The 13,507-nt window shown below is 37.8% G+C and overlaps 2 protein-coding genes across 2 annotated transcripts; both read left to right on the forward strand.

Moving 5' to 3' along the window:
• Positions 1 to 731: 731 nt before the first annotated feature.
• On the forward strand, positions 732 to 8,555 carry LOC113108892 (flocculation protein FLO11-like). Its single transcript, XM_026272301.1, has 5 exons — positions 732 to 1,320; positions 2,179 to 3,661; positions 5,348 to 6,306; positions 7,294 to 7,405; positions 7,486 to 8,555. Exons 1-5 carry the CDS (start codon positions 1,099 to 1,101, stop codon positions 7,671 to 7,673), a joined length of 2,964 nt encoding a protein of 987 aa, XP_026128086.1. The 5' UTR covers positions 732 to 1,098; the 3' UTR covers positions 7,674 to 8,555.
• Positions 8,556 to 9,456: 901 nt separating this feature from the next.
• On the forward strand, positions 9,457 to 13,055 carry LOC113108894 (protein CREG2). The gene is made up of 4 exons (XM_026272302.1): positions 9,457 to 10,017; positions 11,200 to 11,369; positions 11,512 to 11,625; positions 12,213 to 13,055. The coding sequence occupies exons 1-4, from the start codon at positions 9,607 to 9,609 to the stop codon at positions 12,352 to 12,354; spliced, it is 837 nt and encodes a 278-aa protein (XP_026128087.1). The 5' UTR covers positions 9,457 to 9,606; the 3' UTR covers positions 12,355 to 13,055.
• Positions 13,056 to 13,507: the final 452 nt, after the last annotated feature.

The following is a 13,507-nucleotide window of genomic DNA, read 5'->3' on the forward strand; positions in this document are numbered from 1 at the left end:
AAGGTAGAAGTTTTGCTTTAAGGTATATTTTACATCAGTTTTAGTAATAGTATTTTGTCAAAGACTTGTTTTTAATGACAAACTAAAGCAGAAATTACTTGACTCAATTACTTGATTCAAATTGAATATATTTGAAATGTACTAAATTGCAACTTCAACATTGCAATGAAATGCATATAAAAAAAAGTTCTAATAAGTGGGTAGAAAAGCACTCTCAGATATACATTTAAACTATATCATATTTCCATAACAAATGCTCTTTTTTCGCATGGGATAACATGCATCTTTTCTTGAAAGTTGCTCCGAAGGCATGCTGGGATCCCGGGCATTGTCACATGACAGCATTTTTCATGCACAGCACAGTCATTCAGACCCTGAACCACTAAGAGTTCTGTCTCAAGAGAACATTCATGGCAAAATCCGAGCTCTGCAGGTGAGTAAGACGGACCACACACAACACACTAAACACTCTTATTATAAACACTCATCAGTGTGACGGACTGCAATGTTTCATATAGATTTTAAGATGATTTATTTTGTTTGATCAGATAAAGCTCCAGCAGCAAAAACTGCATTTAGGTCCTCCCCCACTTCTGTTGCCCCCTAAACGGCGTGAAGACTTGGGTGGAAGTTCAGAAGATGACAGCCTTTCTCATAGCTCCTATGAAGTATCCCTTGGAGAAGGACTAAACATGAGCATATCGAACAAGGTGCTTCAACTATAACACAGCAGCATTCCAGTTTCTTTGTTGTGACAGTGTATTTTAATGTTTTGTCACTAATACATGAATGTGTTGGTGTTAAATGCATCTTTGAACATTAATCAAACATCTGCACGAGTTTGTATTGCTCATTGTGTGTCTTCTGCTGCTACTACCACAGCTTAAATCCAATGTTAACTTTTATGTCATGATGTTTGCAGTTTTCTATCCCTCCCAAAAACCATAGCACCTTGATCTTAGCTGAAACACGAAGTAAGGAGGAAGAACAGGTAGCCTGCTGCCATTTCACTGACGTGTTGACATTATACCTGTCATTCATATATTTGATTTATGGCTTAAATTTGAATGTTGTTTCTTTGGTCCTAAATATTGTCTAATGTCCCTTTTCCTTCCCTTCCAGACCTCTTCACAGCTGATTTCTCCTCGGCCGGTCAGCCCAGCACCTGCAACCCTTTCCCCACTTGCCCCTGGCTCGGTGGACTTCAGCACTCCTCCACAATTCACTTCCCTCCTGGACAACTCTGCTGCCCGTCACCGTATGTCCCTCAAACCTAAGAACCAAAGAGCCAGTGCCAAGAACAGGAGGGTGACCACTTCGGTGAGCCTTTTTAATGGACCCTTCTAAACGTATTATCCATTAGCATCACCCAGGTTCTCTCGACAAAAAGCCAGATTTTTCCACTGGCATTTGAAATATTGTAGGAAGTAAGCTCTGTGACCAACAAACGTTTGCGATTCTTACAAGTTTGGTTATCAAAAAAGCATCAACCTTTTATAAATTTTAAAATCGAAATACAATCGGCAGAAGTAAAACGCTAAAATTAGGCTGTAAACATACTACACAGTGCACAACTTTATTTTAAATCTACAAGTTGGAAAGCTTGAATTAGCGTAGTAAGAAAAGGGAACACAGCGGGGCTGTGAAAGTGGACTAGTTAGTAGATTGGCGTGACGATGTTTAGAGTTCTCAACAACCTCTGTAGTCTCATTTAGCCACTTGTTAACAGCCTTATCTTTTTTTAAATGCTTTTAAAAATCAAGTGTGTCTGCACCGATAGCCTGGTGGGCAGCACATCGAAATATGACACAGCTGCTCTTTGAGTGTCCTGAGTTTCAATCCGACTCGTGGACCTTAAACAATCTCGTCACTCTCTCTCCCAATTGCCTCCGGTCACATCTCCTATCAAGAAAAATGCTAAATCATTAAGTGGGGTATTACTGATGTATTTTATGTTATAGAATAAAATGTGGAAATATCATGAGCTTGTGTTAACCATAGAACTTATTTCAGGCATTTAGCCAAAATCCTTTGACTTGAGGACAATGGAAACCAGAAGTTCAAAAATCCTAATTTCTGTCCGTTTCCATTTAGTTCATATTTAGTTCATATATTTCATATTCCAGCAGTTCATTTTTAATAGATTTTCTATATTTGTACATTGCACTTCCTGTGTAGGCTGGAAGCAGAGCGCGATCTGAGAGTTTGAACAGTCTGGACCGACCGCTGACTACTATGGAGAAAGAGACTCTCGTAAAAGAGATACCACGCGCTCGCTCGTATTCCACACAGGTCTTACGGGGAGAGAGGCTTACGACTTCACAAATCAAGAGTCCAGTTCCAGTTTCACCTTTAATGTCTCTTCAGACTTCTGGAGATAGTAGACAAGTTTCTGCTGAACCTGAGATTGAGAGAAACATCCTGTCCACATCACCTCCAAACCATAGCCTACGTGAAACAACTCCAGCTGCGTCATCAGTAGCCAAACCACCGATCCCAGTGGTGCCAATTGACTTAAAGGGAAAAGGAGAAGTGAGTGAGATGTTCAGTAGCACCAAACTACTCAAGAACACCCAAAGTAACATTGTGTCAACTGTAAGCCCAATTGTAAGACCAAATGTAACTACCACACCAGAATTAAGTGCTGTGAAAGATGAGAAGTCTAATGCTGTGCTAATTCAAACCAAGATGGATAAAAACAATGTTCAGAATGCAGTAAATATAGAGAAAAACCTAGCCTCTGCTCATGCTTCAACCAGTGTGATTTGTGGAGTAAATCTGAGACCATCATCTCTGAGAAGAAATATACCTTCCACAGAAGACAAACATGAGTCCAGGACCCTTCAGCCAGTCAGCACAGTGTCAACTTTTAGTCATGAAGATCACACTCAAACAGAATCCATAAAACGCCAAAGAACCGTGTCTGGATCGTTCCACTTTAATGTCTCCTCAGACAAGAGTCAAGAGCGGCCAAGGACTGCAAGCTTCACTGGAGTAGTTGGACAAGCTGGACTGAGAAAGGAACCTCCAACTCCTGCCAAACCTCCTTTAAATATCAAGATAGAGCGGCAAGTAAGTTCACAAGTTGAGAAAACAATAAAAGGCCTGTCTGCTAACTTACAAATTTCAAAGAAAGAAGACCAAACGGACACTTCTCCAGTGATACCAACAAAGTTCACTGATCTAGCAAAGAGCCGTCCTCGGGACCCGGATGTGGAGGAGAGTCAGAACAACGAGAAGCAGGAGATTGGGGTAGAGGCTACTGAAGAAGGTGTACAGGAGGTGGAGGTGGGAGAAGAGGCATTAGAGGATGTGATGGAAGATGTGACTGAGGGAAAAGATAGAGAGGCTACAAATGCATTTGGAGTGAAGCTTCGCTCTACCTCTCTTTCGCTGAAGTTTCGCTTGGACAAAGCTCAATCTGAAGACAAAGAAAAACACCACAGTGCATCGATTTCACCTCCAGCCTCACAATCTGATTTAACCAGCTGTGTGCAACCTGAAGACCAATGCACTGGCATTGGGTCTACTAAAGTCCATGAGAAACTCAAAGAAACTCCTCTCCAAACTGATGCGTCCGCAACCTCGGTTCATTCCTCCGGTTCGCCACCTAAGAGTTTCTGTAGAGACAAAGAGAGAGCTGGCGTCCTCAGACAGGCTGGTGAGTTTCTTTTTGTGGTTTCCCAAGGTGCATGAAGATTAAGCCTCTGGCCTATTTAGTTGAAATTATGATGAATGTGAACAGCTACATATCCTATGAGAGTCATGATCCAGGTCATACCAGGAAACAGTCTGTGCTTGTCTGAGTCAGAGCATTTAGAAAGCTGATTTGTCCAAATGTTTAACTGTGTCAGTCTGTAATTACACTGATGGTGGTTACTCAACTGAGTAAACAAACGGTAGATTGGACTTATAGATATCCAGTTGAGTTACACAGTGCATTGTCTTATTGAACTAACAGTGGACTTTACTAAATAAATAAACCAGTAAAGTATTTATTACCTTTATTGCCTATTAATGATTAGTTGATTTTAGTTCAATTTAAAAAGAATACCAACCAGCAGAGCAGTACTGTGAATAGTGATACATGATTATTATAAAATCATAAAGAATTTAGGTATTATAGTATGAAGATTAACCATGGATTTACTATAGTAAAAGTGTAGTAACCATGTTTTTTGACAATTTGATTGCCATTTGTATTAATGACAATATCTGTCATTAAAATAGATGCTGATGGGTCCTTAAAGGGTTAGTTCACCCAAAAATGTATATTAGGCTGCGTGCCACCCCTGAGCCATCCTAGGTGTATATGTCTTTCCTTAATATGAATTCAGTTGGAGTTATATTAAATGCTGACCTCATACGTAATTCCCCTGGAACTGCTTCTGTTTTCAACAGTGATCACAAGCTAGATTAAAAAAAAAAAAAGATTGTTTTGAATATGGATATTTTTCTTATGAAAATGCATCAGTTCACTAAAGGAGGCCTTTGTTCAACCCATGGAGCCATGTGAGACACTTTTTTTAATGAAAGGTTGCTTTTTATTTAAAGTCTTTTTGACTGAAGCAATGCAACACCCGCTGACTGCAACGGTAGAGCTTAAAAGATCAAACACAATTTTTAATATAACTCTGAATGGATTCGTCTGAAAGAAGAAAGTCAAACACACCTAGGATCCCTCTGAGTAAAATGCAGCCTAATTTTTATTTCTGGGTGAACTAACCCTTTAATGTAAACTGATGATATTCACAGTGTTAAACGACTTTGCACAGGCTGATTGGTTTGCTGCTTTACATTTAAATTGCTGGTTAGCATTTAGCAGAGCTGTCCGCAGCAAGCTTTCAGAGTTCCTCTAAAATCCTACACCTTCCCTAGCTCCACCTGTATAGATCTGCTACAGGTTATTATATATGCTATTTGTGCAGCAGCAGTAGGTCTTAAATACTCACAGCACCGTATCTGTGTATATATTAGCAGTAGCAAGTTCCTGTACTTCAGGGATAGGCAACTTCGGTCCTGGAGGGCCACTGTCCTGCAGAGTTTAGCTCCAACCCTAAATAAACACACCTGAACAAGGCAATCAATGTTATTTTCGTTTTATTTGTAGTAAATCCATGGTTCATTTTCATAAAGGCTTAACGCTCTGTTAAAATTCACTAATTGTCTATTTTTAATAACAATACTAAACAAAAAATGGCGCTACAACAACTTACAAGATGCATGCACAAGAAAAATTTTGTGATAAGAAAATGGTCCTCTGTCCATTATCAATAGTATTGCGATGCATAAAACAGCTCACAGAGAAGTTACTGCTTTTGATTAAATAAATATTCTGCATTTTCAGAACCTCCTCAGCCCTCATCATCAGCCAGCAAATCTAGTAAGATTGTACCTTCATCAGCTAAAGAAGGTACAGGGTTGTCCCCAGAAGAGACTACAGCTGTATCCTTTCAGGAGAACCCGCCAACCTCTACTGCTTCTGAGGTGTCCTGGATGGAGATGGCCAGAGAGAAAACCAGAAGTCTCCAACAGCTCTTTACCAGCAGGCTGCCTGAGTTTCCTAGCTTGCAGTCTCGACCAATGACCTTCACTACAACACAACCACAAACCCAAACATCCACTTCACAAGCCAACCCAAGAATCACACAGAACATTTCAAGCCAGCCTTCGACTACACAACCTCTTTTGAAACCTACAGAAACAAAACCGCTGCCATCAGCACAGCATTCTGGAAAATCCACACAATCTGCCTCTCAGCTTATGCAAACTCAGACTAGAACAACAACAAACCAACCTTCAGCAAATTCAAATCAGACTCAGATTGACAGTACCAGAGAAGTCCAGTTTCAGTCCATGACTCAAATGTTTAATTCAACAACAAATCCAACCCAGCCTACAGTTACATGCACATTGAATGTGCAATCCACTGCTGTAAACACAGCAAAACAGCCATCACAAGCATTGGCACCACAGACACCACCCATCCAGCCGTCATCACCAATGCGAGCATCATCACAGACCCCCACACAAGCTATACTGCGTCCCACAGCACCCCCAGGTTACCCATATCTGTCATCAAGCCCAAAGTTAATATCCCAACAGTTTGCCAATATTGTCTCAAAGGATCAGCCTCAGAATGAGGGTGGAGAGGACAGTGTAATATCAGGAAAAGCTGACATGGCGTCTGCGTCTCAGGGGTTAGGGACCAGGCCTGAAGATGGCAGACCAGTGTGGGCAGCAGGGTTAGGAAACACAAACTCACTCTTACAGCGCTGGGAGAACCAAACAATTGCTGCAACCAAGGTAATATTTTTTTTATGAAATCTCCAAACACATGCAGTCTATTCATTCGTATATAAACCAGAGAAAGGACACTTACCTCAGCCTCAGAAAAAAGGAGTGATTGCTTCACACTAGTCAAATTCCAGTCACATTGGAAAGTTCAAAAGACTGGCATTTATTTAAAATAGAAAACGTTTGTTGCATTATTAATGTCTTTACTGTAACCATTCATCAATATAATGCATATTTACTTACAGGGGTAGTTCTCCCAAAAATGAAAATTCCATCATTAATTACTCACCCTCATGTCATTCCAAAGCCATAAGACATCTTCAGAGCACAGATTAAGATATTTTAGATGAAATCCGAGAGCTTTCTGACCCAGGATAGACAGCAATGCAACTGAATCATTCAAGGCCCTGAAAGGTAGTTAGGACATGGTTAAATAGTCCATGTGACATCAGTGTGCAGCTGTAATTTTATGAAGTTACAGGAATACTTTGTGCACACAAAAAAACAAAAACAACAAAGACTTTCAACAATTTCTTCTTCCATGTCAGTCTTTGATGCATGTTCACAGCAGTACCATGATGCATGTGTGTGTTGCTGCTGACACAGCATGGCACAACATGAGGGTGAGTAATTATTGACAGAATATTCATTTATGGGTGTACTATCCCTTTAATAAAAGAGTACATTTTTCTGCCCGAAAAAATATCAATGACCCCAAACATTGGAACAGTATAGTTAGTATAGTATAGTTAGTTGGGATAGTTAATATCATTTGATACAGTCAAATGTCTGCAAATCAAAAATCACTAAATAAGACATTAATAATCCAGACAGGTCTAAAGACCTTATGAATCACACATTTATAAATTAAAATAAAGCACTCTTTATGGAGGGGACACATGTATTATTTGCTCATAATATATAGTACAGTATGTTCTGTTTGTGGTGTTTTGCTTTGTCAATTATTTCAGATTTCCTCTTTATTGATTTCAATAGACAGGTGAGTCAAAGTCCACAGCAGAGTCCCAAACAACATCTCAATCTACAGCTCCTCACAGACCGATCGCAAAGCTCTCAGGCACAGGGTTCGACTCAAGTTTGTCAATGCGTAAGTGAGATACACAATATCAGTTTTACATGACAGCTACAATTGAAGTATATACTTATATATGGTGTTGATATTTCTAGAAGCATCAGTCTCTCCTATTCTCACGAGGTCAGCAGACAGAGAGGATAAATTGCAGCAGGAAGATCAACCTTCATCATCACCATCATCGTCATCTCCTCTACAGTCTGTCCGTGACACTGCCCAACCATCCTGGATGGAGCTGGCCAAGAGGAAATCCCTGGCATGGAGTGATAAGACTATGGACTAAAACACATAGAGTTGGATGCTGAGGTTGGAGGATCATCTGAGGGCATTTTCAGTCTAGCATCTGAAAGCAGAAGTTGCATCCATGCAATCAGAGGTTTGCTTCATTTGAACTTCAGTAGACTTTGAAGTTGATGTTAAAGCAGTGTGTTCTAGAAGTGAACCACTATTGCTTATGTATATTATTGAGGGAAACTTATACATTCATCAGTCAGTAAACTTCCTAATTGTGTTTGTCTTCTAAAACCTCACGTGTGCTGCTTGCGTTCTCTCCATGTGAAGTATGAATGTATGCACATCAGATGGGTACCAACGAAACAAAAAGGAGAAGTAAATACTGTGAGATTAAAGTCATGTTCTCTTGCAACACTGTATAACAGCTGCTGGTAATGTATTTTGCAAATGCACCACAGTGCAGCACAACAGATTTGAGTGAAAAGGGAGATCAGAGATGGAAGGGGATGGAAACACATTCAGGTTGAGACTCAATCAAAAGCACCCTGAGTGAGATCTCAGGAAGAGAAGTAGATGGTACTAATCTTTTACCTACTCACAAGTCTGCAGACACACAAAAACAACAAGGGTCTCCCATGTAATAAGTTGCAATATGTGATATGTTTCTCAGGTTTAACACATTGTATCATTGTTTTCCTGTTAAAATTATTAATATGATTATTTCCTTTCCAATGACAAATTTGTATTTATTTGCATGAATTCCCTCCAAGAATTTGTATGTATTGTGACATTATATCACCTGTTGATTTTCTGATACCTATTAGATTTGAAGATTTCTGTTCATTTGTGTTAAATGTTAAATTATGTGACTGTAAGATTATTTCAAATTACTTGGAGCTTGCTTTTGAAAATACCAACTCAACTTCCTTCACCAATAAATTACTCTTACTAAATCTGGGACATGTGATTTATAATTTATAATGAATATAACATATCAATAACACAACAACAACAAACATAATAATAAAATAAATGTTGTTTGAAAGTAGAAATCAATATCGGATGTACTATACACAATGTAAGAAGCTTTCAGAATATATTATGTTCTGTTTTATTTTATTTTAGAAAACAAACAAAACAAATTAACATATTTGAAATGGAAAATTAGCAAATTATAGATATTTCTTTTCATTTTGACTTGTGTTGACAGTCAATACAAAAATAATGTCTATTTTTATTCTAGTGTTACCATCACACACACACACACAAAAAAAAAAAAAAAAAAAAAAAATATATATATATATATATATATATATATATATATATATATATATATTGTGTGTGTGTGTGTAAAATAACACAACAATACTTAATTTGGAAGAGCAAATTATGGATATAATGGTTATATTAGCATGAGTATATATATATAATTAATTGTATTAAAAACTTGTATTAATATTCAATTTTCTTCTTTTCTTTTATTTTTAATATTACCCATTAAAAAAAATATATTGTATGCCAAATTACCACCATACTTGTTTTATTTCATTACAAATGAAATAATTTTCCCACATTTATACCGCCATAAAAATAGCAAATGAGGTATGACAAATTGCAAAATTCTTGTTACCATGGTAATTGTTGGTATTGACAGATTACGATCAATACAAAAATCCAGTTTATTCTATATTTATTGTGCTATTACTAATCAATATTGATTTTATGTAATTTTTCATGTACACTGGACATTTTAATGTACATGACTATTTAAATATCAAATTAGCCCAGTATTTTTGTGGAAACGATGTTTAGTTTACAGTGGGATACACGGTCACGCGCTGCGCTTCTCAGGCGGTCCAGCAGGTGTCACTGTTTCTGACGCAACGAAGTTTCATTCCACTATCATGTAATACCATACTAATGGTGGCGAAATAAATAAGCATGCAGTTTTAAAGGCCGCAGCGCGAGTAAATGTGACCGCTATGTTGCTGCTCCATCTCATCTCGGTCCTGACGACGCTGCGGTGTGTCGGCGAGAGTTACACGATCCGGAGCGCGGTGTCGTGGGCCGTCGCCGGTGATGCTGCGGAGGAGGAAGAGCTGGACGCGCACTCCGACGAGGCGCCCGCTGTGCTCGTCGATAATATCGGGATCTGGAAACCAGCCTATCCGTCCTCTGTGTACCGGGACGCTTCAGAGAAGAAACCCGAGCAGATATCCAAAAGCGAGGACGTGTCCTCCGCGTCCCGTGTGTTTTCGTACCGGATGGAAGAGGTGAATGTACCGTCTAGCGTCGCTACGCCTCCGCCGCACGAGGAGACGGCGAGAGTAGCGCGATACATGGCGCATCATAGCGACTGGGGTCACCTGGCTACCGTCTCCACACAGGAGCAGGTGATGCTCAGATTTATTTACCTTATTGCAGAGTTTACTTGCTGCTTTTTTTTTTTACATTTTTTTTTTAAATTCTCAATACAAAAGGGGCCTCAGCAGACTTTAAAAGGACATGAAGATGACTTAAATTATGTAAAATAAACATTACAATTTGGTTACTAAATGTGAAACACTCTATCTGCAGTAAAGGTGCAATAATATACACTGTATATCAATGTGTAATAGTTACTGAATCACTACAGCTACTCATTCCATTTAAAATGTACTTTTGTATAAACTTACTGTGCATATTAATATGAAATGATCACTTCAGTCAGATTGCTCAATGTGAATATCATGACTCAGTCTCTTGTTGTATTTATTTGTAAATTTGTTCTGTACAGTCATATTAATTGTCTGTGGTTAACTTTTATGTTTGTTTTTTGTTTCTAACACCAGTCAGGAGCAGTGCTTCTAACTTCCTTGTATGCAGTAAAATACAAGGACAATAAAGGCATTCAATTCAATACAAAAATCAATTAAGATATTAATTTGAATTAATCTCTTCAACAACTGCTATTTTTCTTTGGAGATCCAGTGGCGGGTTTCTAAAAACTGCTTAGACTAGTCCTAAAAGTTTCTCATCTCATTTTTTTCTAGTCATATAAAAGTATATTGGTCTAATTTGAATTCTGAAAGTAAGATTGAAGACCACTTGGTTAACTACTAGTTAGTCAAACTAGTTGTTAATTATGTTTATAAAGCTGGCCACAGGTTCTTGTTTTCTTGGAAAACCTGGATAATATATGAGGAGGCCTAATTTTAATAGTGATTTCTAGACCTGGGATGTAAGTCATGTAAAATATTAAATCTCAAACCATTGGCTTTAAAATAAAACAAATGTAGATTTTTTTATAGCTATGCCAAACTCTAAAAATACTTTATTTTAGAAACTGTAAATAAAATGTCAAATGCTATACTGCATATACTGTAAAATGCTTTGGAAAAAATCCTTATCCAGTAAATCGTAAATAAGTCATGAGAGTATTTTTGCGGACAAAGGTTGAGAACCAGGAATAAAGTACGGTACATTCGGACATTATCGTTATCATTAATCAAGTACGTACATTTTATTATTATTATTACAGGCATGTATGAAATGTCTTTAATTTAGGTTGTTTTCTTTCCCCAACATCTTTTTAGATTAAAGGACTTCCTTTTGGAAATATTTTTTCTGTAAGCGACGGTCCGGCTGACAACAGCACTGGCGTTCCTTATTTTTATGTGACACCGATGGACAGCACTGTAACGGATCTTCGCAGCTTCCCTTTTGCCTCTTTAACGTTTTCTGAGACAGAAGGAGATTTCTGCAGGTATGTCTCTGAAATAACTGGAGCGAGAAGCCTTTACGTTTCAGTCATGTTTACATATCAAAACAAAAATATATTTGACAGAGATCATTTTATAATGATCATCTAAAGCATTTTGTCTTCTGGCTACATTTCCCCGTGACAGGAAGCAGGTTTATGACCCTGAGGACCCCAGGTGTGCTCGACTCACTTTGACTGGTAAAATGGTGGAGGTGGGACCAGAAGAGCTTGACTTTGCCGAAGAGGCCATGTTCTCCAGGTACTTATGCTAATGATAAATCATGCACACCGCACATTTCTATTTCAGTGGTCGCAGCTAAACACACTTCATACTTTTAATGTTGAACATAAGGTCTTTGTTCGTTTGTGTCTGTTGGTAAAGTATGATTAGCTGTTTTTGCTTAATATTATCATTATTGTCTAGACTGTTCTCTATTTATATGCTGCGTTTTGTATCTGATGCAACTAAAATGTGCATATACTTATAGCTGAAATTTATTGCTAAAAACAAACCGTCTAGTCTGAACCTTGCCTCTGCATTCGAATTATGCAAATATACCAACAGCAGATTTTTATCTCTGAAAAACAAAGAAAGCTGTCTCTGGGACAATACCCTAAGGTGCAAAACTAATAGGTAGAAATTTATGTCTTATTTTTCCCTGAAAGGTACATATTAGAATCATAAAGGTAAATATAAGTATTTTAAACCTTCATATTATTAGTGCATATCATTATGTTTTGAAAAGGTAGCACCCCAATGACAGCTCTGATCTTTTTTGAGGAAGTATCAGGTAAGCAATATTTCAAATAAATATATGTGTCAATTTTGGTGTGTGTTTTGTTTAGGCATCCTGTCATGAAGAAGTGGCCCCCTGGACATGACTGGTTTTTCATGAAGCTGGTTTTGCAGCAGGTTTGTCTGCAGGACTGGGTCGGAGGAGTCTCTGTCATTCCACTTGAGGAGTATTTCAAAGCAACGCCTTTCTGAGAAAAAAAGAGCAACATCCTAAGAGCAACAAGCAGAATTGACCTGATTGTGTACAGAAGGTGGTTATGGTTTTGTTACAAACTACTTTCAACTAGGATTTTGTTTCTTTTTTTTTCTGGCCATGATGCTGGTTCTTTGCCTCTGTGCATATTCTCTGAGGATATATTGAATGCATAAATTATGTTAAAGGAAGCATAACATTATCTATAAATCAATTTCACAGTAACTTAAGGTTGGAGATCACATATAGACAACGTATTGAAAGGGAAGCTATTCATTCATTATAAATAAACATATCACTCATGCTAAATAAATCTACCACAGGCCTTCATACTTTACTACACAAAGAAAAGGTAGATATTAAATAGTTGTAGAGTTCTTGCATGTTTTCTCTGAAACCAACTTCACTGTATTGAGAGTCTGAGATTTCATTAACAGCTGAAATGTGTGTGAAAAAAAGTTTTTCATTGGTATTTACGGCATCTAATGCTTTTCAAGTTCAGTTTCAGGTCTGCATTTATACTTCTCAAGGACAGCGACTTACGGTACAGTACATGACTTCATGTTACACTATCTTGCGCAATTACAGTGTAATTGACAACTATTTGACAATATCTCAAAATCTGTTTGTGCCTTGCATTACCTCTTCACAATGATTTACAAGTGCTGCACAATTAAAATAAAATTTTTCAAAATAAAAACTGTGTAGAAAGAGTAGTCATTGCTGTTTTGTGGTTAGCATTTTTAGTCTTTTAATGTAAATGAAGAACAAATAGCAGATTACAAAAGGGATTGATTAGAGTAATATGATTATGTAATACATAATTACGCTTAAAATAGTATTTCCAAGAGACTTCAGCTAAAGTGTCTTATGTAACGGGGTATCTGGCTCAAGTGAAATTAAAAATGGTCTGTGCAGGTTATACTTAATCATCTCCATTTGAATGATTTCAGCTTTATCTTCAACTTTTCTATGAGACGTATAAGAGGCAAAAGGAAGCTTTCAATGTGAGTCACCAGTGAATAAAAATAATCACATAGGCATCACAAAGTAGCACTGCTTGACAGTATGACTGAATTGCTGGCTGAAATAGAACAGAAGAGCATATAAATAAAAATAGATTGGGGGAAAGAGCTCAATCTGTGGAGTGGA

The sequence above is a fragment of the Carassius auratus genome, chromosome 9, assembly GCF_003368295.1.
Source record: "Carassius auratus strain Wakin chromosome 9, ASM336829v1, whole genome shotgun sequence".
In the NCBI taxonomy this organism is placed as follows: Eukaryota; Metazoa; Chordata; class Actinopteri; order Cypriniformes; family Cyprinidae; genus Carassius; species Carassius auratus.

What these genes read in the sequence shown, in the direction of transcription:
- LOC113108892 (XM_026272301.1), top strand. Translation starts at nt 1,099, where the DNA reads ATGTCCCTTTTCCTTCCCTTCCAGACCTCTTCACAGCTGATTTCTCCT. An exon ending in ACAGGAGGGTGACCACTTCG is followed by an intron (nt 1,321 to 2,178) that starts GTGAGCCTTTTT and finishes CTTCCTGTGTAG; the next exon opens with GCTGGAAGCAGAGCGCGATC. An exon ending in CGACTCAAGTTTGTCAATGC is followed by an intron (nt 7,406 to 7,485) that starts GTAAGTGAGATA and finishes TGATATTTCTAG; the next exon opens with AAGCATCAGTCTCTCCTATT.
- LOC113108894 (XM_026272302.1), top strand. Translation starts at nt 9,607, where the DNA reads ATGTTGCTGCTCCATCTCATCTCGGTCCTGACGACGCTGCGGTGTGTC. An exon ending in CCGTCTCCACACAGGAGCAG is followed by an intron (nt 10,018 to 11,199) that starts GTGATGCTCAGA and finishes ACATCTTTTTAG; the next exon opens with ATTAAAGGACTTCCTTTTGG. An exon ending in ACAGAAGGAGATTTCTGCAG is followed by an intron (nt 11,370 to 11,511) that starts GTATGTCTCTGA and finishes TCCCCGTGACAG; the next exon opens with GAAGCAGGTTTATGACCCTG.